Below are 25,985 nucleotides of genomic sequence, written 5' to 3'. Positions count from 1 at the left end.
ATGTGTAAGCTGCTTCTGTGTTAAGACCTGTAAAAACCGGGTTAAATAATATAAAAAAAAAATGACATAGGATCCCCCCCCTAAAGCTTAACCAGCCCCGAACTTGCCAGCCTATCCTGGTACCTACAATTACGTGGAGCAAAATGAGTAGGTTTCCACTGTAAATAAGGTACCAGCACAAGGCTACAGGGCCAGTCCTGGTTTTAATTATAGGGTAGAAAATTTGCGTAGGAGTACCCCTATAATTAAAACCAGCACTGGACCCTTTCTAGTGGGGGACTGATGCCACAGCCAGGGGAGCCCTTTCACCGGGCCCCCCAGCCGCAGCATCAGCCCTGACCGCTAGTCAGCCCAGGCCAGGGATCCCTAGGGAGTTGGGGACCCCTCCAATAAAGGGGTCCCCCTCTCCCTGGCACCCCTGGCCTAGGCTGGAGACTCGATTCGTAAATTTGCGAGTTGCTTCTTTTTCATCTGAAGTATTTCCTATTTTGGCCGATGGTGAGTTTTTTCAAGTTTGCAAACTCACACGAGTTTTAACAGTGAAAAAAGAGAACTCACTTCCAAACTCAATCGAGTTTGTCTTTAGTAAATTTGCCAGATGAAAAAAATGGCAGAATTCACGTGAGAATGCAATCTCACCAAACTAACACAAACTCGACCATTAGTAAATTTACCCCTTAGATAGGTAAAGATATATAGAGATAGATAGATAGATAGATAGATATGATTATATAGATAGACAGACAGACAGACAGATATTCTTGTTAACATATACATTTTTATTAGCAATCTACACCTAATATAAAACAGTTAGATGGAGAATGTGGATCCGCAAAGTCCAGACAGTTGTTGGTGTTTGCACCCTTGAAAGGAAATATGAGGAGACCAGGATCTCTTTCTTATAAACCGAATAGAAACAAAGTCCTTTTTGGCACAGGTTCCACCAATTGAAGAATCAGTAAACAATTCCTTAAAATCAGTAGTGTATTGGATATCTTCCCAGATGGAGATAAGATAATAAGCAATTCAATCCCATCTGTAATATATAAGGGACCATCAATTACATCATACATAAAATCTGCATAAACTTGGAATATATTGACGTTGTAACACTCTGATTAACGGTGCAGTTTTTAATAACAACCTCAAGAATGAGATTTTTGACCATCTAAGAAATGCTGGCATACACTGCCTGAAGAAACGGGCAGTGCACCCGTGAAATGCATTACAAGTTTATAAGGATTTTATGTATGCTGTATTTGAAGGTCCCTTATACAGATGAGATTGAATGACAGATTGCAGTATCTCCGTCTGGGACTATATCCAATAAACTACTGGTTTTAAAGAATTGTTTACTGATTCTTCAATTGGTGGTGGTGACAGTTGCATCGCTGGGCACACACATCATTTAGTGCAGTGGTTCCCAAACTTTCTTGAATCACGGAGCCCTAGAGTATCAGCGTTTTCACGGCACCCCTAAGCCTGTCATCCTTAGGTTCAGTTATGTAGTGGGTGACAGGTTTACACTTCTGTTTGTCCACATATTTACATTACATTGACCATAAATAATTTGATTTGGTGCTGGACCACCAACCTGAGGAACCCCTGCAAGTGTCTCGAGCCACCCCAGGGTGCCACGGCGCACAGTTTGGGAACCACTGGTTTAGTGTGTACTCAGCTTAAAACTAGTTAACAACTGTTTAACAACTGTGAGGGTATCAAACAAAGCCATGGGTAATGGAGTAGAGGGGGTAGCACTGCATCCTTTAACAGAGCTATTTGATCAAAATGAGCCGTAAAGTGTTTACAATTTAACTACTAATTTTGTTTAATTTGTCTTATATATTTGTATCAATAATGTTAATTTTTTTATACTTTACACATTTTTGCAGGAAACCATGTTCTTCGATAAGAGTAGTGTGTCGGTGATGGAGAGCAAGTGCTAGGAGCAAGTTATCACACTTAGGAGCATATTTATCAAGTATCGGGTTTCAGACCCGTTAATTGTAATTTCTTATAACCGCTATTCACGGCAATAAGAAATGATATACCGCCCAAATGTATTAACATTCACATGCAGTAATAGGGACTCCAAAACGACCCTGTCCCTGTGATGTGTTAGGAGTGAAGTGACCACATTAACCGTATCTTCACTCCTTTTTCAGGACTCCTGCGCATGTGCAGTCTACTGACCACGCATGTATGGTGGCCATTGCTGGTAAGGGTTCCAGAGAAACCCACTCCCAGTAATGGGCTAACACCTTTTGCAGGGATGAAAATTTTGGTAAAACTGACAGGTTTGTAGCCCCCATAGAAACCTACAGGATCTGTGACAGCTGTCGATAATGGAGGGACAGCAGCAGATATGGAGATACCTGCTGCGGTTCCTCTATGGTAAATTCAGGGGATACTTAATAATTGCAGGTATCCCCCAAAAACGTGTGTTTTTGTGGAATTTCCCACAATTTTTGTTTGATAACTTGGTACAGACCATATTCCCCACTCTCCCAGAGGCTCCAGCACTCCCGAATTTGGGGGAGAGTCTCCCGGCCACTGGTAAAGTGGGCAAATACCCCACATCCCTCTGGTTGATCGTGACGTAAGCTGGACGCGGGTCTTGATGACAGGATTCGCTCCTCTCCTTGCACCTTCCAGAGACTTGCCAAAGTTGACAAGTATGTTACATACTTGTTTATTATTATGTAAAGTATTTTTGTTTTCTGAGCAGTGTAATTTGAAAAATATACATGACTCAAACTGTCACACATTACAAATTGCACTTTTCTCCTAGCTGTATAGTGACTAATAGTTTTGGTCTTTTAGGCAAAGCTCCACCATTTTCCAGTTCAAACCCTGACAATTTTGAGGTCCATTAACCCTGTAGCCTACCGACTAAAACTTCCTTCTTACCTCAAGATACCTAATTAATTTCACATTTCCCTAATAAAACCCTTTGTTCTCAATAAGTTCCTCAAAGTCCTACCTTCACCTCCTAAAGTCCTCACCTCTGAAGGGGGTAGAATTCGAAGTGAAACAAATCTGGACTCCCGCTTTCGTTATGGACATTTACAGTACCTGCTGGACTGCAAGGGTTACGGCCCAAGAAGAACATTGCTGGATTAAAGCAGACGATGTTCACACTCCTGGCCTCATTAGCAAGTACCATGCCTCTAACCCAGAGAAGCCTGGGAAGTGTCCGGAGGTCACTCGTAAAGGAGGGGGTACTGTCATGACCAGAGTTGTTGTACCTGGTGAGTCCCAGCCTCTGCCTGTGTGGGTGCTTTGTCGCAGTCCTACCGGTGGGGGTGCTGGTGCCCGGAGGTTGGCGCGAGGTGCGCATGGATTTCCTCGGGGGGTACAAGCCATTTGGTGACAGTTGACTGGCAGCGCTGCCACGCTGGGGATTGCTGGGCACCACCATCTTGGTTTTGGGCATGTGACCTGAATGGGCCAATCAGGTTGGAGCATCTTGTGTTTACTCTCAGCAACCTATCATGCACTTTACCATGGTACTTAAGGGTGTTCAGCACACCCTCTAGTTGCCAGTGCAATGTATACACAGTGCAAGCTGTGTGAGAGTTCTCTGTGCTCCTTAGCTCGGTGTGATTATTGCAGTCCCAGCAGTGCTCCGTTTCCTGCTCTGTCTCCATCACAGGCTGTTCCTGGATACCCGCATCTACCTTGCTATACCCCGTTACTCGCCCCACGGTTTGTGTACCCTTCAGCACTCCGGACTCAGAACCGACTCCAGTACTTCAGCTCTCTGTTCCTCAGTCACACCTCCATTGGACTTTTGTTTTTTCTCTCTGACACCTGCTCCCAGCCTCACTAATTGGACTTTGTTTTTTTCAGTTTCCAGACTCATTAATTGGACTTTGCTTCCCTGCCAGACATTTGTTTTCAGCCTAACTTCACTTGGACGTGTTTATTTTCTGCCAGTTTATATATTTATTTCCACTTCATGAATAATAATACTCTTATTAAACCTGCTGCATTCCAATACTGCAAACCCGTTCCTGGTTCTTGTTTCTTCTCCTGCATCCAACCCGGGTTAAAAAAAATAATAATCCAGATCTGACACTGACATGTGCCAGTACTCGCCGACGGAGAGGGATCTGGAGAATTCCTCTCTGAAAAAAAATGTGTTAAGAGTGGTTCTGACAATGGCCTTAGCTGCCAGGGACAGCTTAGCAAATTTCACAATTAAGTAGTCACTACAGAAACCTTTGAGGGCTGCTTTTGTTGCTGGAAATGAAGGAACCGCACTCTGATATCTGCTGTGGAGCCCCCTTCATATTGTAGTACATCCTATGGATCCTTACTTTTTGCAGATAACTGTGGTAAGTTTCTATCTTTGCTCCACCAGTTGGACCCAGATCTTTAGCCTAGAGGAGGAGAAGAGTTTTCTAGACAAATGTAATTACAAAGAAGTGCCTAAGTAGGAATGGATAAGATTGCGTGAGAGAACAGTAAGAGCACATATTCAGCTGATTCAGCCGAAAGTGTCAAAACAGATTAAATCAGACGACCATGCACAAATAAAATAGGGCATTTAAAATTAGAAATGTGTGCTTGGTCATTACAGTTAACACAGCAAATATACATGGGCATTTAGCAGTGGAGAAAGCTTTAATCATATTTAAATGATGCGGTTTCTACATCTTATTTAGTATTATATTTATTTAGTATTAGTAGATTGTTTACAATTGTGTAATAATGTATTTTCGATAACTTTAGTCACACTCTTATTGCTCTTCTCTGTAAATTGTCACAAATGAGACATTTGTATATTTGCAAACATTTAAATTGAAAATACTGAATATATAAATTCACTAAGAACCTGTGATATCAACCAGTGATACAATCAGCTAAAATCTCAGCTATGTCATTGGGTTCTAATAAACAGATGAAGATGTACTGTATTCTCAGTAATGTTACTACATTTCATGCTTGGTACACACCTGACCGATGGGTCAGCAGTCCGAGGGGCTGTCCGATCCAATGATTTGGTAAATGGTATGCACAAATGATGTTGTGCATACTCACAAATATGCCTGGCCACAGTAACCAGTAGTGACGTCATTGTTGGTTCCTGGGCCAGCATATGGGTTGGTTGGTGTGTCCACCGTACAGACAGACAGTTGTACCGTTTACAAGGAAAAGGGAAAGTGATGCGCTGTACAGAATTCAATAAATTTATTGCTAGACAATAATTTAAGAGCAGGGTGTACCTTCATACACACAGTGTAACAACTTTTGCACTCTAGTAAACACAATTAGGTCTAATAGCCATAAACACAAGACTGGTAATACACAGACAGTGCTCAAAGAACTTGTAATATATTATTTTACAAAAATAACTGCACATATAGTTCTCTATATAGTATCAATTAAGAGCAAGAAATGTATCCAACAATGTGAGATTGAACATTTTTTACCAATAGTCACATTACTCTTAAGGATCAAATAGTTCACAGCTATTGTGGCAGTAATAAATGTAGGAAAACTCTGTAAAATGCTCCAGCGTGCTGTCGGTGTGTGGCTGATCAGTGACCATATAGAAGGTACATTGCACCTCCTGCCCAGCTGTTACTTTTTATTTGCTTTGCCCGGATTCTCTGAACAAGGAGTTGCTGTCTGTACTGTTCATTATTGCTCTGCAACTAGGAATAATAGTGTTTGTCTGCCATAATCTCCATATGGGTGGGTTCCTCTACCTACGGACTTTTATGTTTTAAATACCAGGATCGGAACATTGATATTATTACTTTGGAGCATTTTCCAGAGTTTTCCTACATTTATTACTGCCACAATATTTGTGAACTATTTGATCCTTAAGAGTAGTGTGACTATTGGTAAAAAATTTTCAATCTCACATTGTTGGATACATTTCTTGCTCTTTTTTTATATTATTTATTCAATAGATGAAAGAAAAACATACAGCAAATCCTACGCAGAGGTTCATAAATAACAGAGAGAGAAAAAAAAAACAGAATATATGCAATATAATAATAAACAGTGAAATTAAATAAAGTGACATTTCGTCTGACAAATATACAGTCAGGTGCATAAATATTGGGACATTGACAGAATTTTCATATTTTGGCCTCTATTCGCCACAATGAAATGAAACAAACAAGATGTGCTTTAACTGCAGACTTTCAGATTTAATTTGAGGGTAATTACATCCAAATCAGGTGAACGGTGTAGGAATTACGGTTTCTATATGTGCTTCCCACTTTTTAAGGGGCCAAAAGTAATGGGACTATCAACTCAAAAGCTATTTCATGGACAGGTGTGGGCTATTCCCTCGTTATTTCATTATCAATTAAGCAGGTAAAAGGTCTGGAGTTGATTCTAGGTGTGACATCTGCATTTGGAATCAGTTGCTGTCGACTCTCAATATGGGATCCAAAGAGCTGTCACTATCAGTAAAGCAAGCCATCATTAGGCTGAAAAATCAAACCAAACCCATCAGAGAGATAGCAAAAACATTAGGTGTGGCCAAATCAACTGTTTGGAACATTCTTAAAAAGAAAGAATGCACCGGAGAGCTCAGCAACACCAAAAGACCCAGAGACCACGGAAAACAACTGTGGTGGATGACAGAAGAATTATTTCCCTGGTGAAGAAAAACCCCTTCACAACAGTTGGCCAAATCAAGAACACTCTCCAGGAGGTAGGTGTATATGTGTCAAAGTCAACAATCAAGAGAAGACTTCACAAGAGTGAATATAGAGGGTTCACCATAAGATGTAAACCATTGGTGAGCCTCAAAAACAGGAAGACCAGATTAGAGTTTGCCAAACAACATCTAAAAAAGCCATTACAGTTCTGGAACCACATCCTATGGACAGATGAGACAAAGATCAACTTGTACCAGAGTGATGGGAAGAGAAGAGTATGGAGAAGGAAAGGAACTGCTCATGATCTAAAACATACCACCTCATCAGTGAAGCACGGTGGTGGTAGTGACATGGCATGGGCATGTATGGCTGCCAATGGAACTGGTTCCCTTGTATTTATTGATGATGTGACTGCTGACAAAAGCAGCAGAATGCATTCTGAAGTGTTTCGGGCAATATTATATGCTCATATTCAGTCAAATGCTTCACAACTCATTGGACGGCGCTTCACAGTACAGATGGACAATGACCCGAAGCATACTGCAAAAGCAACCAAAGAGTTTTTTAAGGCTAAAAAGTGGAATTTTATGCATTGGCCAATTCAATCCCCTGACCTGAATCTGATTGAGCATGCATTTCACTTGATGAAGACAAAACTGAAGGGAAAATGCCCCAAGAACAAGCAGGAATTGAAGACATTTGCAGTAGAGGCCTGGCAGAGCATCACCAGGGATGAAACCCAGCGTCTGGTGATGTCTATGCGTTCCAGACTTCAGGCTGTAATTGCCTGCAAAGGATTTGCAACAAAGTATTAAAAGTGAAAGTTAGATTTAGGATTGTTTAGTTTGTCCCACTACTTTTGGCCCCTTAAAAAGTGTGAGGCACATATAGAAACCGTTGTAATTCCTACACCGTTCACCTGATTTGGATGTAATTACCCTCAAATTAAATCTGAAAGTCTGCAGTTAGAGCACATCTTGTTTGTTTCATTCCATAGCCATTGTGGTGGTGAATAGAGGCCAAAATATGAAAATTCTGTCAATGTCTCAATATTTATGCACCTGACTGTATGTTGCATACACTGTTTCATCTGAATTTTACAACAATAAAAAATAGAAAAAATAAAAGAAAAGTAAAATAATAAAAGAGAGAGAAGTGTGGTGTGGAAAACCACTTAAAAGAGGAAAGGAAATGTGGGGAAAAAAAAGAAGAGGGAGGTTGTGATTCAACTGGACTTCTATATAACTCTACCTACATCTGAAGAACCAGACATATAAATAGAGATATACAAAATAGAACTAACATATAGTATATCCATTATTAAATTTTATAGAAATGCTGGGGGCATCTGAAAGTTTAAAACCCAAGGATTCCATATTTTAAGAAAACTTTTAGAAGAATGTTTGTAAAATACTTATCATATATTCCAAAGAATATATGTGCCACACTTTAGCTATGATCCCACTTATCATGGGGACCATAGTAGTTTTCCAAGCTTCTGCGATGCTACATGTAGCTGCTAAAAGAACATGTCTAATGAGTTTGTGCTGGTGATGAGTGGCATCTGGGATACATATAGGTAATAGCGTCATTGTACACGTCACTTGGTTGTATTTCACACTGAAGCACTCGCAGTGCTTGCGGCAGGGTATGGTCAACCACAAGTGCTGTGATCGCATCCGATGGTACTCAATGTTACCGATGGTTGCATAAAGTTCCTGGAGAAGATGTGTACAAGTGGGCGCCCCCATAAACAGGCTGGTGGGCTTCTGTATACACAATGCAATTGCACACTAATACATAGTGGGCGTGCTATTACCTTGCCGTGCAATCGCAGATTTACGTACTGTCGCTGAGTGCCAACGCATCTAGCGATCGGGTCTGATCGGGCCCATAATACCATCTGTAAAGGAGTTTATAAGCATTTTCTTTTATACGTACACATATGGAGTTAGAGGCTACATTACCAGAAATATCAGCTCAATCCTCACTATCTAGGGTTTCACCTATATCCGTCTCCCAAGCCAATTCATGTGGGCCTTTTAAGTCAGTGCCAGATTGTGATAGCTCTAAACATAACATTGAAATAAGACCCTTAGTACTAGTGCTATGAAGGCTTAATAATTCACAGACGGTTAATGGTCTACTAGTGAGTCGATGTTTCATAGTGGAGTGAAGATGTCTTAGCTGTAGATATATGTAAAACTGTTTGTGTGGTATATTGAATTTGTCTTGAATGTCTGCAAATGTGGGAAATATTAGATCCTGAGTAATGTCATTCAAGACCCTAACCCCCCATCTTGCCAGTGCCGAAAAGAAGCAGGATGACAGCCTGGTCGAAAGTCACAAGGGAACTATGGGACTCGGATGTGGAGCTATATGAAATCGTCAATTAGCAAGATCCCATGTTTCTAAAGAGAGTGATATGACTGGGTGAGCTGACACAACCTTAGGTCTAGATAACAGTGGAAGCCATAGTAAAGTAGAAGGCGAGTCTACTCGTATAGAAGTTGCTTCAATCATAACCCATACTCTGTCCAATTTTGGTCGGCTCCACATGACACACTGAGCGAGCTTGGATGCAATGTAATAACGTTTGACATTTGGGAGACCTAAACCACCTCTAGATGTATGTTTGTGTAAGATGTCACGTCTAACCCTCGGTCACTTTTTGGACCAAATAAATTTACATTTCTTGCTCTTAATTGATACTATATAGAGACAATATATGCAGTTATTTTTGTGAAATAATATATTACAAGTTCTTTAAGCACTGTCTGTGTATTACTAGACTCTGTTTATGGCTATTAGACGTAATTGTGTTTACTCGAGTGTAAAAGTTGTTTACATTGTGTGTAGGTACACCCTGCTCTTAAATTATTGTCTAGTAAGAAATATTCTGAATTCTTAACAGCACTCCACTTTCTCTTTTCCTTGTTTACTGCATTTTTAGTGGGTAGCAAAACCCACTGTGAGAGCTGCCGTCTAGAATTTAGGGTGACTATAGCTACACATTAGCGCACCATATATTTCTTTGCTATATCATAGTTGTACCGTTATATCTGCAAAATATTTTAGCACTGGCTGTGCTGCACAGCCGACCAGATATGTCTGTGAACTACATTGTTCACAGACATATCATCTGTACACTCCCGTAGATGCACTATGCGATATGTCGTTCATCAACTGAATGAATAACATATTGCGTATAGTGTACTCAGCATTAGTTAATTGATTGGTTCAGTGATATCACTGCTTCCTCAGATAAATGACAGCCTCATTTTCAGTGATGTCACTGCTTCCTCAGAGAAATGACAGACTGCATGCTCACTGATGTCACTGCTTCCTCAGAGAAATGACAGATTGCATTCTGAGTGATGTTACTGCTTCCTCAGAGAAATGACAGGCTGCACTCTGAGTGATGTCACTGCTTCCTCAGAGGCTGCATTCTGAGTGATGTCACTGCTTCTTCAAAGAAATGACAGGCTGCATTCTGAGTGATGTTACTGCTTCCTCAGAGATATGACAGGCTTAATTCTGAGTGATGTCACTGCTTCTTCAAAGAAATGACAGGCTGCATTCTGAGTGATGTTACTGCTTCCTCAGAGAAATGACAGGCTGCATTCTGAGTGATGTCACTGCTTCCTCAGAGGCTGCATTCTGAGTGATGTCACTGCTTCATCAGAGGCTGCATTCTGAGTGTTGTCACTGCTTCCTCAGAGAAATGACAGGCTGCATTCTGAGTGATGTCACTGCTTCCTCAGAGAAATGACAGGCTGCATTCTGAGTGATGTCACTGCTTCCTCAGAGAAATGACAGGCTGCATTCTGAGTGATGTCAATGCTTCCTCAGAGGCTGCATTCTGAGTGATGTCACTGCTTCATCAGAGGCTGCATTCTGAGTGTTGTCACTGCTTCCTCAGAGAAATGACAGGCTGCATTCTGAGTGATGTCACTGCTTCCTCAAAGAAATGACAGGCTGCATTCTGAGTGATGTCACTGCTTCCTCAAAAAAAAGACAGGCTGCATGCATTCTGAGTGATGTCACTGCTTCTTCAAATAAATGACAGGCTGTATTCTGAGTGATGTCACTGCTTCCTCAGAGAAATGACAGGCAGCATTCTGAGTGATGTCACTTCTTCCTCAGAGAACTGACAGGCAGCATTCTGAGTGATGTCACTGCTTCCTCAGAGAAATGATAGGCTACACTCTGAGTGATGTCACTGCTTCCTCTGAGAAATTATCACATTGATTTTCCCAGAAATAACTGCCCTCTCTGCTTATATGAGTGTGATGGGAAGTTGAAAGTAGAAATGAAAGGCTGGCTGTCTATGGGCCTGATTCAGAGCCTGACGCAATTAGCGCTCGCTCGTCCAGAAAATAGGGATGGCTATTCAAATCAACCGTTCGCTCTTTGCGGTCTGTTCACGCCTCTAGGTCTGAACGAGCGAACAAAACTTGCGGTCGTTTTTTGAAAAAATACGCCCCCCTGGCCACTCGCATCCTACGTCATGTCCGCTATTTATTAGATTAATCGAGTACATCGACCAGCGTATGAACTGCTCGCTATTCTTGTGGTTGGTTTTTCCTACCACAATCATGCGAGCAGTTCTGACTATAAAATAACCCAGTGACGTGGTCAATGACGCTGCTGTATTAATTATGCACACCCATAAAACGCCCGTTTTGACCTTTAAGCACGCCTGCGTTCTTAATTCCACTCCCCGTTTTCAAGCACCTTCCCCCGTTACCACCCACATACGCCTACTCCTGTCACTCAAATTATCAGGCATTCGCTATTTTGCGAGCACATGAATTTCGACCGCACTGACTGGTTCGTGCATGTGTATAACGATCCGTACACATGCGCAGTTGGGCAAACATCGCTCGGAGCGAACGAGCGGCCGCTTACGAGCGGCTCTGAATCAGGTCCTATATTTGCAATAATAAAATGTTTTGAATTGAAATGCCTTATAATAACACAGTAAGTACATTTATTGACCAATTCATGTAGCTTCATTGTTTCTTGAGTAACACAAAAACTACTGTTATTTCTATCAATTAAACCTCCTATAACTATTTAGCACATACTGTAAGCACAGCACACAATATTGAGAGATGACTAAATCCCAGATAAAATGTATAGTTTCCACAATATGGGAGTTTGATCCTTATTATTTTTCTCCCATATTTCCTTGTTGGAAAATCACGTCAGTGCCAGCTGGCAGGTTACAAACATTCTTCATGCTGGTCTGTGAGATACCATGGAAACAATGAGCCGACTAAGATTATCCTGTTTGTAGCCTCAGAGTAACTTTCCTAACTACAGTATCCCACCACTTTATTTATTAACAGTAATGATCCTTGTGAAATGGCACCACTACTCCTAAGTAATGCTATTCATTCCGTCTTGCCAACAAGTGATTGATAAATGAACAAATACTCAATTCAAGCAGCAGCCGCTTACTCTGTGTCATGTTATTCTCTTGTCCCTTTTCTATTACAGAGTAGAGTTTAAGTATTTTAAAACACTCTTTAGTGACTACATGTTAAAACAGAACTTGCCTTGGGGCCCACATTCCAAGAAAAGTTAAATAAACTTAGCTTCTACTTCACAAACAGTTGCGTAAGTGACTAATATTAAGATTAGCATAGCACTGACTCATAACCTGTTGTAAATAGCAATAGTCCGGATTTCTGTTTCCTAGAAATACTGTAGCTTAAAAATAATTCTAAAGTTTTAATGGTTGTGTCTTTACATAGAATTTTTTTTTTAAAATGTAGTCCTTAGGACTGTGTATGAACTATGGAGACAACATTTTTTGGGGGGGAATTATTGATTGTCTTTTTGTTACGGCATCACGCAAAAACTACGGGATGAATTTGGATTGCATTTTCAATATTGTATAACTTAGTCACCTAGGAAGAAACTGAGGTATGTATTATCTCAACGCGACATCAGGGAGAGGAGCAATAAAGGTAAAAGCAGATGCTTGACACTCGGCGCGTGCACTGTGCAAGTTCCTCAAGCCAAAAATGACTACATGTATATAAATATAATTTTTGTGGGACAAATATACTTTTAGGGACTGTTTATGAACTATGGAGACCAAACATTTTTTATCAGAATTTGCACAGCCTCCTAAAGTCCAAAATTAATATATAAATATATATTTATATACAATATATACATATATTGGACACTCGAACACAAACAGTTATATATGTATGCATATAGAAATACATATATATATATATATATATATATATATATATATATATATCAAGATCTATTTCACAGAAAAATCCAACTATATATTAAGTACTAATCAGGCAGCTTATCTTGACTCATGAAGTTGCAGTATACATGTCAGTCCAGTAGATAGCACACCAATGGGCAGCTTTACGTGGTTTGCTCACGAGTTAGTAGCCCCAAGCATCTTTTTGTGTTAATCCCCGAAGGAGAAACTACATATATTGTTTACAAAGACATTTTGTGGTCAATGTCTAATATATAAAATATACATCACAATATTAGATACCACTACTGTCTTTATAAAGTTAGTTCTGCTGAGTAATAACAGGCATTCACGCGATTGAGGCTGTGGGCAAACGCTAGTATTATATAAACAATTTTTGGCCATACCCACAGTTTAGAAAGCTCTGTAAGGATTATTTACGAATAGGCAAAAATGCAGTGCTAAAGGTCTATTGTGATGATGTGTGAGGTGGACTTGTGGGCAGAGATGGCAGCATCTGCAGGATGCATATCTAATGGAAGAAATTGGGCAGTTCATGGACCTTCCTTTCTCAGCACGGATTATGGAACTGATTCATAGTTGGGTGCTGTAGTGTCTGTGTCTGCATCTTTTGCTGGCTTCGCACCTGCGACTTTATGCTAATGCCACTACAAGTTCTTCCCTGGTGTACATCCGTGCGCCTGAATGCGCAAGGACTGAGATGCCCGCTTTGAGCATGAAATACCGCTTGGTGCATCTTTAGATGCAAACATCGGCCGATCCCTCAAAACTTGCACAAGCCCCATGACAGGTGTATGGCCCCCATTGTACACGTCTGTGCGCCTGAATTCGGACACACCCACAACACTCCCATTACGCGCCTATAAGAATGGCCATCTCCATGCATCTGAATAGTCCCCTATCAATCAACGCCCATTACATTTTCAATACAATTCTGATTCAGTGCTTCTGAATAGATACCGCGACTTTGTACACACACCATTTTCTGCATGCGTTGTGCAACCTTTTCACAACTTTGATGCATGTGCAGTTGAAAACCATTGACCATTTGTGTGACTATTGGCATTGTGTTGAACTCAGATTCATATATGCATAAGTGGATAACATATTGGTATGTGATTATTTAAAAGAGCTGGCAGAAGAAGCAGCATCAGACGTTCCTTGGTTTATGTGTCTTTTCCTGCCAACAAAAGGACTTGAATTATCCAAGTGGTCAGTATAGCCAGTAACCCAACATTATGCCTATACTTTAAAGCAGTGGTGGCCAAAGTTGGTCCTCTTCTAAGAGTTCATGTTTTCCAGACCAGCTATGGATGTCTTAAAATGTGTCAGTTGTGTCAGCTAGGAGAACTGGAAAACATGTACTGTTAGGTGTTCCTTGGGACCATGTTTGTCCACCGCTGCTTTAATGAGACACACTTTGCATCTTGTCAGTTCCACTTTGTAAAAAATCTAATTTTAAATTAATTAGCACAAGACAATCTCAATATCTCCCAATTCTCATGATCAAATGAAATCACAAATGAGGCTAACAAGCTGTATTTCAGAAGAACAGTTTGGTCCTTAAGTGACGGCATGTTCAACTTTAATGTGATATTTTTTACACCATTTGCATTTCACAGAACATGCTCCAAATATAGCTGTGGAATGATATTACAGATGCGTTTTCAAACATGGGCAAGTTTGTGTGTTTAATCAAATAGATGCACGATCACAAATAAAGAAGCAGTGCATGCCTGTCTGTTTTGCAGTCAGTAGATAAGTCTTTGTGGTACTGTAACTTTACAATAACTGTTTAATCATAAACATAAATCTTGCAGCGATGTTGTACTGGCACAGTCATTCAATGTAGGTTGTAAGGTCCATCACATACAGTAAGTCTGTTATACTGGTCATACCCAGCAACAGCTGAACATTTCAAAGGCTTTTTACCTTTAGTAAATCCATCAGGTCATACAGGTTTGAAATGTGATGCAGGTTTTATGACACATCAATAACAGCCGTTATTCTTCAAGACGATGTATAATCCTCATATCTAACAACCATGTTAGTGTTTCCTTTCTGGAAACTTACCAAAGAGGTGTTAGAGCAGGATGAAAACCAGTGCAACTGGTTCTAACATATACTAATGCAAAACACTGCAGTACTGTAAGACTGCCTGGTAATTGTAGATCATAAATGGTTCTCAGTTTTCTAAACATTTCAGTATGAATGACCAAACTAAGAACAAGTGCTTATTTAGGTTAGAAAATAAATTTGCGAACTTTGTAAACAGAGATATATTTGGTGCAGATTGGTCTGTAACACTGCTAGAAAACAAATATTCAGTGTAGCTTAAACATCTATATTAATGCCATTAGCTGTCTATCTAAAAATAGTTGTAGCTATTTATGTATTTTTTCATGCACAAAAATGCAGACCTCCAGTATCCAACCTATGTTCATAACAATAGTAAGAGCACTAAAAATTTAAAAATAAATAATAATAACAATAATAATAATAATAATAATAATAATAATAATTGCAGTTATTTCATTGTTTCCAGGCTCATGCAAATAGCTCCAAATGTAATAACTAACTTTTGGCCTGTTGTTTTTCAGTGTTTCCCTAATTAAAAGACTACTTTTGCATTGCCTTATTAAGTAATGGTGTTACTCCTAGTGATAACCCTCATTGCAGTAGGCTATGTAGTTCACACAGGCGCACTAGCATTGCTTTGTATGGAGCAATGTAAGCATTAGGGGAGACAGATGATTTTCATATCAGCTGTCACCTTGCTGGAGCAATGATGAATTGCTCTTGTGCTTGCAGCGAGTAGGAATGTTAATTATCTGGGTCCGCCCGGACTTTTATAATTAACATAATGAATAGACCGGTGGGACTCTAATTCCCAGTCTTCCCCCTCAGTGCCGAGGGGTCAGTCCTGCATGTCTATGCAGGGAATGGCTGCAGTCAACAGGCGACAGCTAGGGCTTAAATTGTACCAGGTCAGGGTGCAGATGGCAGCCTGCTCCCTGGGCTCAGCCCACCCCTTTTGGACGTTATGCAGATTGTTGCTCAGTTGCCTGATGTTTTTAGTACTGCGCATGGGTTTGAGTCGCACTGCGTATGTTTCATGATGGTTTACCAATGGCGGTCTTAGTGAGAATTTGGACACAGAGTGACTGATAGTCAGTGTGTGTTTTGGGGAGGTAATGGGAACGCAGTGTTACTGGCCCTGGCAGATTACTTCCGACCGACATTCTGAGCAGCTATAGGGCTGTTCGATGTGCAACTGACGTTGAATCTTTGTTTGCAAGTGGCTGATTAGAGAAGCAGCCGGTGGGCATCTCTGTACAAGTTACAGCTGCAGTGACATTAGCATAAATTCTCACTAACGCTGCGTACAAAGACACAGCCGTGATGGGATTAGCGCCCACCTCTAAATCAGGCACTATGGGGCCTATTCATCATACATAAACTTTCTCTGGAGGTAATTAGGTTTAGAACTCGCATGGAGTTCTACCTAATTACCAGAGGAATTCATCATTCCTCCTCCCCATAACTATCTATTTCGAAAAGCTGTCATTTTTGCGATGACAGCTTTTCAGGAAATAGATAGTTATCCCTATCTGCACTACCTTACTGCAGCTGAAATCCGTGCTGCGCATGCACTGTTACATTCATAAAGCCAGCGCATGCGCAGCACTGCCTACAGCAGTGGTAATTTTGTGTGTCCCCCCCCCTGCCCCCTCCGCTCACCTCCCCCCCTCCCCTCTACGCTCACCTCCCCCCCATCCCCGACTTACCTGCTCGCGCTGCAGCCTCAGGCTCCGTCTGCTATGCTGTCATGTGGTCTCCCAGCAAAACACAGTACTGTTTAGAAAAATAAATTTTTTTTTTTTCTAAACTTTACTGTGCTCTGCTGGAGAGAACACATGACAGCATAGCAGACGGAGCCAGAGGAGAGTCCAGAGCAACGGAGGAAGAAGCCGGGGACCTGCCCAGCTGAAAGCAGGTAAGTGTTACCTACTATACGCCACCTCACAGTGGCGTATGGTAACACCATCAAATTCCAAAATACATAATTTTCAGAATTTGATGAATACCATAATTTCCATATCCCCATACGAATGAAGGGCTTCATCCACAAGTCCCACATGCCGAGCGGAATCGCTCCGTCTTAGCTCCTCCTTCACTTTCTCCAGCTGCTTCTGCAAAAGCCTGATGAGGGGATTGACCTGACTCAAGCTGGCAGTGTCTGAACTGACTTCACGTGTGGCAAGTTTGAAGGGCTGGAGAACCTTGCACAACACGGAAATCATTCTCCACTGTGCTTGAGTCAGGTGCATACCCCCTCCTTTGCCTATGTCATAGGTGGATGTATAAGCTTGAATGGCCTTCTGCTGCTCCTCCATCCTCTGAAGCATATAGAGGGTTGAGTTCCACCGCGTCACAACCTCTTGCTTCAGGTGACGGCAGGGCAGGTTCAAGAGTGTATGCTGGCGCTCCAGTCTTCGGCACGCAGTCGCTGAATGGTGAAAGTGGGCAGAAATTTTTCGGGCCACCCAAAGCATCTCCTGCATGCCCCTGTCGCTTTTCAGAAAATTCTGCACCACCAAGTTTATTGTGTGAGCAAAACATGGGATGTGCTGGAATTTGCCCAGATGTAATGCCCGCACAATATTGGTGGCGTTGTCAGATATCACAAATCCCCAGGAGAGTTTAAGTGGGGTAAGCAACTGGGCGATGATTTCCCTCAGTTTCTCTAAGAGGTTGTTGACAGTGTGCCTCTTACTGAAACCTGTGATACACAGCATAGCCTGCCTTGGAACGAGCTGGCATTTCTGAGATGCTGCTACTGGTGACGCTGCTGTTGTTGCTGCATAAGGTGATACAATTACCCAGTGGGCTGTCACAGTCATATAGTCCTTAGTCTGCCCTATTCCACTTGTCCACATGTCCGTGGTTAAGTGGACATTGGGTACAACCGAATTTTTCAGGACACTGACGACACTTTTTCTGACGTTTCTGTACAGTCTCGGTATCGCCTGCCTAGTGAAGTGGAATCTAGACGGGATTTGGAACCGGGGACACATTACCTCCATCAATTGTCTAAATCCCACTGCACTAATGGCGGATACCGGATGCATGTCTAACACCAACATAGCAGTCAAGGCCTCAGTTATACGTTTTGCTTCAGGATGACTGCTGTCGTACTTCATCCTCCTCGCTAAGGACTGTTGGAGGGTCAATTGTTTAGTAAAAGTAGTGGTGTTCCTACTTCCTCTCTGGGATGATGAACGACTCCCAGCAGCAGCAACACCAGCAGCTGAGTTGACGGTGTGGTTTGCAGGCGCTTGGATACAACAGGACAAAGTGATATAGGTGTCCCTGGACTGCTTACGGTCTTAGCCAAAGTTTCTGAACTTGACAGTAACTTTTTATGAACACGCTGCAGGTGCCGTATAAGGGAGGATGTTCCTAGGTGGTTAATGTCCCTACCCCTACTTATTTCACCTTTACATATGGTACATATGGCAAGACAGTTGTTGTCTGGATTTGGATAGAAATATTGCCAGACCAAAGAGGTGGAATGTTTGGTCTTCTGCCCAGGCATGACCGTGATGGGCTTTTACATCCCACGGACAACAACTGTCTCCCCCGGAGCCTGATTTAAACAAACCACATCACCATCAGAATCCTCCTCGCCAACTTCCTCCTCAGTGCCAGCTACACCAGTATCCTCATCCTGTTGTACTTCAACAGTGACATCTTCAATTTGCATATCAGCAAGTGGACTGGGGGTGCTCCTTTCAGCACTTGCAGGGAGCGTGCAAATGGTGGAAAGAGCCATCTCTTCCCGTCCAGTGCTGGGAAGGTCAGGCATCGCAACCGCCACCACACTTGGACTCTCCTTGGGGATTTGTGATATCTTCTTAGAACGCACAGTTCTTCGCTTTGCTTTTGCCAGCTTAACTCGTTTGATTTTTTTAGCAGGAGGAGGGCTTCCATCGTCATGTGAAGCTGAACCACTAGTCATGAACACAGGGAAAGACCTTAGCCGTTCCTTGCCACTCCGTGTCGTAAATGGCATATTGGCAAGTTTACTTTTTCTCCTCAGATGATTTAAATGTTTTTTTTAAGTTCATTTTCCTGAACTTTGTCATTTGGGATTGTATGTGCCCTCTACTATGATATTGGGAATCAGCCTTGGCGGACGACGTTGATGGCATGTTATCGTCTATGTCATGACTAGTGGCAGCAGCTTCAGCACTAGGAGGAAGTGGTTCTTGATCTTTCCCTATTTTATTTTTATCAGAGAAAGTTTGGTCCTCCATTTATGTTATATTGATATATATACGTGCGGCTAAAGCGCACACAAACACAGAAAATATTTTTTTATTTTTGCTGGAGAGTAGTGCACTTTGTGGGTCACACCACCCTTTAAGAAATGAGCCAGCCGGCTCTTTACTTATGGGACACAGGCGCACGCTCCTTTGTTGATGCACGTGCAGCTACAGTGCACACAATTCACAAAGACAGAAAAAAAAGAAGAATTTTTTATTCTTTGTGGAGCGCACTTTGAGGGTTACACCACCCTTTAACAGACAGACGCACGGTTGGCACTGCTGCTTTGAGGATGCACGTACAGTGCACACAATTCACAAACACAGAAGAAAATGTTTTATTTTTGTTGGAGTGCACTTTGGGGGTTACACAACCCTTTAACAGACAGACGCACGCTTGGCGCTGCTGCTTTGAGGATGCACGTACAGTGCAGACAATTCACAAACACAGAAGAAAATGTTTTATTTTTGTTGGCGTGCACTTTGGGGGTTACACCACCCTTTAACAGACAGACGCACGCTTGGCGCTGCTACTTTGAGGATGCAGGTGCAGCTACAGCCCACACAATTCACAAAGACAGAAAAAAAAAAGAAGAATTTTTTATTCTTTGTGGAGCGCACTTTGGAGGTTACACCACCCTTCAACAGACAGACGCACGCTTGTCGCTGCTGCTTTGAGGATGCAGGTGCAGCTACAGCCCACACAATTCACAAAGACAGAAAAAAAAGGAGAATTTTTTTATTTTTTGTGGAGCACACTTTGAGGGTTACTCCACCCTTTAACGGACAAGCCAGCCGGCCCTTTACTTATGGGACACAGGCGCACGCTTGGCGCTGCTCCTTTGTTGATGCATTTGCAGCCACAGTGCACACAATTCACAAACACAGAAAATATTTTTTTATTTGGTCTGGAGTGCACTTTGGGGGTTACAGCACCCTTTAACGGTCAAGCCAGCCGGCCCTTTACCTATGACACAGGCGCATGCTTGGCGCTACTCTGTTGATGCACGTGCGGCTACTGCGCACACAATTCACAAACTCAAAAAAATATATTTTTTAATTTTTTTTGGAGTGCACTTTGGGGGTTACAGCACCCTTTAACAGACAAGCCAGCTGGCCCTTTACTTAAGGGACACAGGCGCACGCTTGGCGCTGCTCCTTTGTTGATGCACGTGCAGCCACAGTGCACACAATGCACAAACACAGAAAATATTTTTTTATTTGGTTTGGAGTGCACTTTGGGGGTTACAGCACCCTTTAACAGTCAAGCCAGCTGGCTCTTTACTTATGACACAGGCGCACGCTTGGCGCTACTTTGTTGATGCACATGCGGCTACTGCGCACACAATTCACAAACACAGAAAAAATATTATTTTTTTTTGCACTTGGGGGGAGCACCCCTGATGGACAGAGCACCTCCTGGACAACACTACAGCACCCCTTTAGGACTGGGACGCTGCACTGGACTTTGGAGTGGACACAGCCCCTATGGACAACTGACTGCACAACACAGTACAGCCAGCCCCTATGGACTTTGAAGGAGTGGACACAGCCCCTATGGACAACAGCAGCACAACACAACACAGCCAGCCCCTATGGACTTTGGAGGAGTGGACACAGCCCCTATGGACAACAGCAGCGCAGCACAACACAGCCAGCTCCTATGGACTTTGGAGGAGTGGACACAGCCCCTATGGACAAAAGCAGCACAGCACAACACTACACTACACTACACTACACAGCCCAGCCAGCCCTAACTCCCACCCTCCCTCTTCACTGTCCACAGCCGAGTGAGAAAATGGCGCCGACGCGGGTACCTTATATAGAATCCAAAACCCGCGAGACCCGGAAGGCGGGATGATGAAGTTTTGCCTCGATTTCAGATCCGAGTCAGACGGGAAAAGTCGAGCCTGACTCAGATCGGCCTCGGATCGGGGGGGCTCGGGAGGGTTTGGATTTCAGAAATCCGAACCCGCTCACCCCTAATATATATATATATATATATATATATATATATATATATATCGTTAATTAGTGATGTTCTGTTTATGTCAGTTTTTCTGCTTAGGGTAAATCTGAGAAGTATAAAGAAAACGGGGTGCACAATAGTGAAAGTACTTAGTAGCTTTTGGGCGGGATGTGCTATACTTGTGGAGGACATCCTGTCTGACATCGCATTGTTACTGGTCGCATATGCACTAACATATGCGATCAGTACCACAAAGGACAGCTCCTCCAATAAGAGCTTTCCTTTTCGATCAGCGATGCGCCGTGGACTTCCGGGCTTATGACACATGCGCTGAGTGACACGGTAGTCGTGGGGCATGCCGATCGGATCCCTCATACTAATGCGAGGCGGTAGAAGCCCATATGCTTCTATAGGGTAACGCCAGCAAACACTGGCGTTACCCTCCGCATTGGAGCCCCGGCAGCCACCCAATGATACATATGGAAAATGCGTTAAAACCCGGAAAGCATTTTCCATTTGGTACATCCCGGCCTTTATACTTTTCACACCAGATTAAAAATCATGTACAAGATAAACATCTTGATAAAGTGCACGATTTGCACACATGTACTCTTAGACACCAGGGCTAGCCTGCTTCCACAGTGTCCGCCCTTCCAGGTATCCAGATCTCTTAATAGTACTGGCGTTGGGGAACTGCGTGTGAGTCACCCGTTTAGTATACATATATGCATGCATACACACGTACACTAACAATGTCTTCTGCTTCTTATTTAAGGGTTACCAAGGAATGGTTGATGGCGGTGGCAATATTGTTGAAGTAACATGGGAAAGTGTGTCAAGCATTTTGCAAGTGGTAGGTACTTGAAAAATGTGTTATTTATTTCTATTATATTGGTCTACTTTATATTTAACCTGATGACACATATTTGTTTGGTTACCATCTAGAGTAGGGTTTTTTTAGACTAATGAATTAGAAAATGGTGTAATTGATCTGTTGGCTTCCCATAATAGCATAATGCACCTTTAGGACCACATTTCGAAATGAACTAAGGCCCTCATTCAGAGCCGCTTGTAAGCGGCAGTACGCTCGTTCCGAGCGATATTTGCACATCTGCGCATGCGTACGGTTTTTAGTACGCATGCGCGAACCAGTCAGTGCGGCCGAAAATCGTTTGTTCGCTATATAGCGAGTGCCTGCTAATTTGAGTGACAGAATGAGGCGTATGTGGGTGGTAACAGGGGAAGGTGCTTGAAAAGGGGGAGTGGAGATCAGAACGCAGGCGTGCTTAAAGGTCAAAGCGGGCGTTTTATGGGTGTGCATAATTAATACAGCAGCGTCATTCACCACGTCACTGGGTTATTTTATAGTCAGAACTGCTCGCAATATTGTGGTTGAAAAAACCAACCACAAGAATAGCGAGCAGTTCATACGCTGTTCGATGTACTCGATTAATCTAATAAATAGCGGACATGACGTATGATGCGAGTGGCCAGGGGGCGTTTTTATCAAATAAACGAGCGTATGTTTTGCTCGCTCGTTCAGACATGGAGGCGGCAACAGACCGCAAAGAGCGAACGGTTCATTTGAATAGCCACCCCCTTTTTATGAACGAGCGAGCGCTAATTGCGAGCGGCTCTGAATGAGGGCCTAAGTCCAGTGCGTTTGTTGCACCGAGTATCCACAAAAACTTGCACCTGTAGTTTGAGTTACATGTTTCTTGCACTTGTGGTCCTTGCACCTAGATGGATCGGGGGCAAGAAGAGGACAGCAGTTCCGGTAACTTTACCACATTGTGATCTCAGTATAATTGGAACTGGGTCTCCAAGACACCTCCCCTGTTGTACTAATATATAATACATTTATAAGTACATATATTTTTGAGACATGTTTTAATTAAATAAAAGACTCCCCAAAACTTCTTATTTGCCACTTTATGGAAAAAAAACATCTTCTCACACAACATAGTCTGATGGGAATCTTCTAACCAATAAGAATAAAATAGAAAAACTGGGAGCACCTGACACTGAATGACTTTGTGCTCAATTAATCATAATGGTCAATAGTCACTAAGGGGGGGGGGGTTCAATTAGTCGCTGTAATTTACCGCAGGCTAATTGATCGTCGTGGACTTTTCAATTATTCCCTTTTAACGGGGATGTCTTCTCGGGTCTCATGAGAAATCCCCAATAACTGTGCTGTTTTTGGGTAAACTTTTCATGGATTCAATTTGTTAACGCCCGATGACCAGTGTTAAGGCCTGTTCTCATTTAATGGGCGTTAACAAAGCTAGCGGGTGAATTCGGGAGGCTAATTGAATCTCCCCGGGTTTTAAAGCTACCTGTTATTACCCGCAGTAATTTAATTAAGTCAATAGGATAGGTGCAAAATATAGGAAATATATGGTGATGCTTGTGTGCACTTTCCTCGAGCATCTGTCAGGGGTAGATTTATTGGCCAGCAGGTAATCAAAGCAGCAGATCAATGGCGGCTTTGACAAATTAAATTAAAACGACAATAGATATAAATGCTAAATCAGGCTTGATTACCATTAATTGCTATTGCTGCTCAATAGACTGTGGCTTGTGATTGCTCCTTTATTTCACACCCACTTACAATTTTATCTGGAACTAGAAGAGGAACAGGGGGAGGGGTTAGGGCTGGTAAAAATTATCCTTGGGTATCCAGTTGGGGGAAAACATACTAGTAAAATCTTGTACTAGGTGGTAGTATAACTTTACATTTATGTTAATATGTATATGGTCTCTTTTTTTAAGTTGCCGAATCCATCTGTTTCTATTACAGGGGGGGACTGTCATTGGCAGTGCTCGTTGTAAAGCTTTTCGGAACCGAGAAGGTCGCTTACAGGCAGCTTACCACCTTATTCAGCGTGGGATTACAAATCTTTGTGTCATTGGAGGAGATGGCAGCTTAACAGGAGCTAACCTTTTCCGTGAGGAATGGAGCGGACTTCTGGATGAATTAGTAAAAAATGGTAATTCAGATCCAAAGGTCTCCAAGTCACTCTATCAACAGCCTCTTGGTTTTTTATTTTAATATTCCTAAGTGCCTACTATATATGCTACATACAGTACAAGAAAGTGTTATAAGCAATCATATCAATTTAACCTTGTGAATTAAACATATTAAAAGAATGCTATGTTAGGAAAACAAGGATACTACATATTCCAGGATTAATTGGCTTCTTGGCAGCACTGTTCTATGGCAAGATTGATGACACCTTATACTCATAATAATATATACATGGGTAAATAATGTTTTCTAGGCTGAATAGCTTATCTCCATATGTGTTATGCTATATGTTTCCTTGTAGAGATATAGCAAAATTTACTAAGCGGCGGTTTGACGGCGGTTTCTACTCTATTCTAAACTTCGGCGGTTTGGTGGCGGTTTCTATTCTATTCTAAACCCCAGGGGGTTTGACGGCGGTTTCTATTCTATTCTAAACCCTGGTGGTTTGGTGGCAGTTTCTATTCTATTCTAAACCCCGGGGGGTTTGGTGGCGGTTTTGCAGCGGTTTCTAAATGACAGCCCTGTTCTATTCTATTCTAAAATTTGTTTTCATGACAGTTTTGCAGCGGTTTTGGCCTTAGTAAAGCAAAACCGCCGCCAAACCACAGTCAAAACACATTTTAGAATAGAATATGACAGGGCTGTCATTTAGAAACCACTGCAAAACCGCCACCAAAGCCCCGGAGTTTAGAATAGAATAGAAACCGCAGTCAAACCGCCGCTTAGTAAATTTTGCCCATAAAATAAAAACATCAGCATAATAACAGCAAAACTGATGTTTCGCTTAACCCTAAAGCTTGTGCTGCAATGCAGTTTTCCAGTCCCAGTTTTGCTGCATTATTCCGGCCATTCCACACAATATTTGTATATTTGCATTCATAGCCTATGAAATGTGTGGGACAACGAACTCAATACTATGTGGTGTAAAACTGTAACTCCTCCAGAAATACAGGCTAATTTTGGCAGCTAAGGGCAGATTGCGATGAATATTTAATGGAACAGTTAGGAACATTTTTCTCATCTCTACAAGAAGCCTAAAATATGGTGAATGTGTATTATTTACTTGATGAGAAATTCCAATGATATAAGCAGACTGAGCACTGGGTACAAATTAATATGTCTATGAACTACGACGTCCTATCTCTCTCCAAGCTTTGACAAATCTCCTCTTAAGTGGTAGATGCATCAAACCTTCTGAAGAGAAAAAAAATGGAGACGATGTCCATAGCCACCAATCAGCTTTTAGATATCATTTATCTTGTACAATTTATAAAAAGAAAGTCACCACCTGTCCTCTTGTGGAGGTTTGATACATCGTCCCCTAATCCCCTAATAGTCATAAGTGTATTTATTTTTCAAGAAATGATTTAATATATAATATAGAATTAATACAATAAATAATAATGTGCAGAATTTGATTGTATACAGAAGGCCAGGACTGGACTGAAGTACTCTCTGTTTATTTATACCAAATACCACTTTATACTAATCATTATATCTTTATACGATGGAGTAAGTCACATAAAACAATTAGCATTGTATGTTGCTAAGTGTGAATATATCTTCGGAATAAATGAAAATAATTTGGGGAAAATAGCAGGTTTGTGGAAGAGTAAATCCAAATATGCTCCACTGCTATATGTCTATATGTATACAGGATATAAATAACTTAACCTACATAACCCTTTACTAATAAACTTATTTCATATATACCCCATATTCTATTAATATGTACCCCTACATCTAACCAATTTTACTGGGATATAATTAT

At 41.8% G+C, this 25,985-nt stretch overlaps 1 protein-coding gene across 3 annotated transcripts in view; it reads left to right on the top strand.

The window, feature by feature from the left end:
• Positions 1–25,985, top strand: part of PFKP (phosphofructokinase, platelet) — a 118,516-nt gene that overhangs the window by 19,086 nt on the left and 73,445 nt on the right. For all 3 annotated transcript variants that reach the window (XM_088462716.1, XM_088462714.1, XM_088462713.1), the window contains exons 3-4: positions 21,959–22,036; positions 23,987–24,176. In XM_088462716.1, coding sequence (XP_088318842.1) covers positions 21,959–22,036; positions 23,987–24,176 — 268 coding nt within the window. The remainder of the gene's footprint in view (positions 1–21,958; positions 22,037–23,986; positions 24,177–25,985) is intronic.

This window comes from Taudactylus pleione, unplaced genomic scaffold (assembly GCF_031769625.1).
Source record: "Taudactylus pleione unplaced genomic scaffold, aTauple2 ptg000053l, whole genome shotgun sequence".
In the NCBI taxonomy this organism is placed as follows: Eukaryota; Metazoa; Chordata; class Amphibia; order Anura; family Myobatrachidae; genus Taudactylus; species Taudactylus pleione.
The sequence above is the reverse complement of the archived record's forward strand: the minus strand, read 5'-3'. Positions and strand labels throughout refer to the sequence as shown.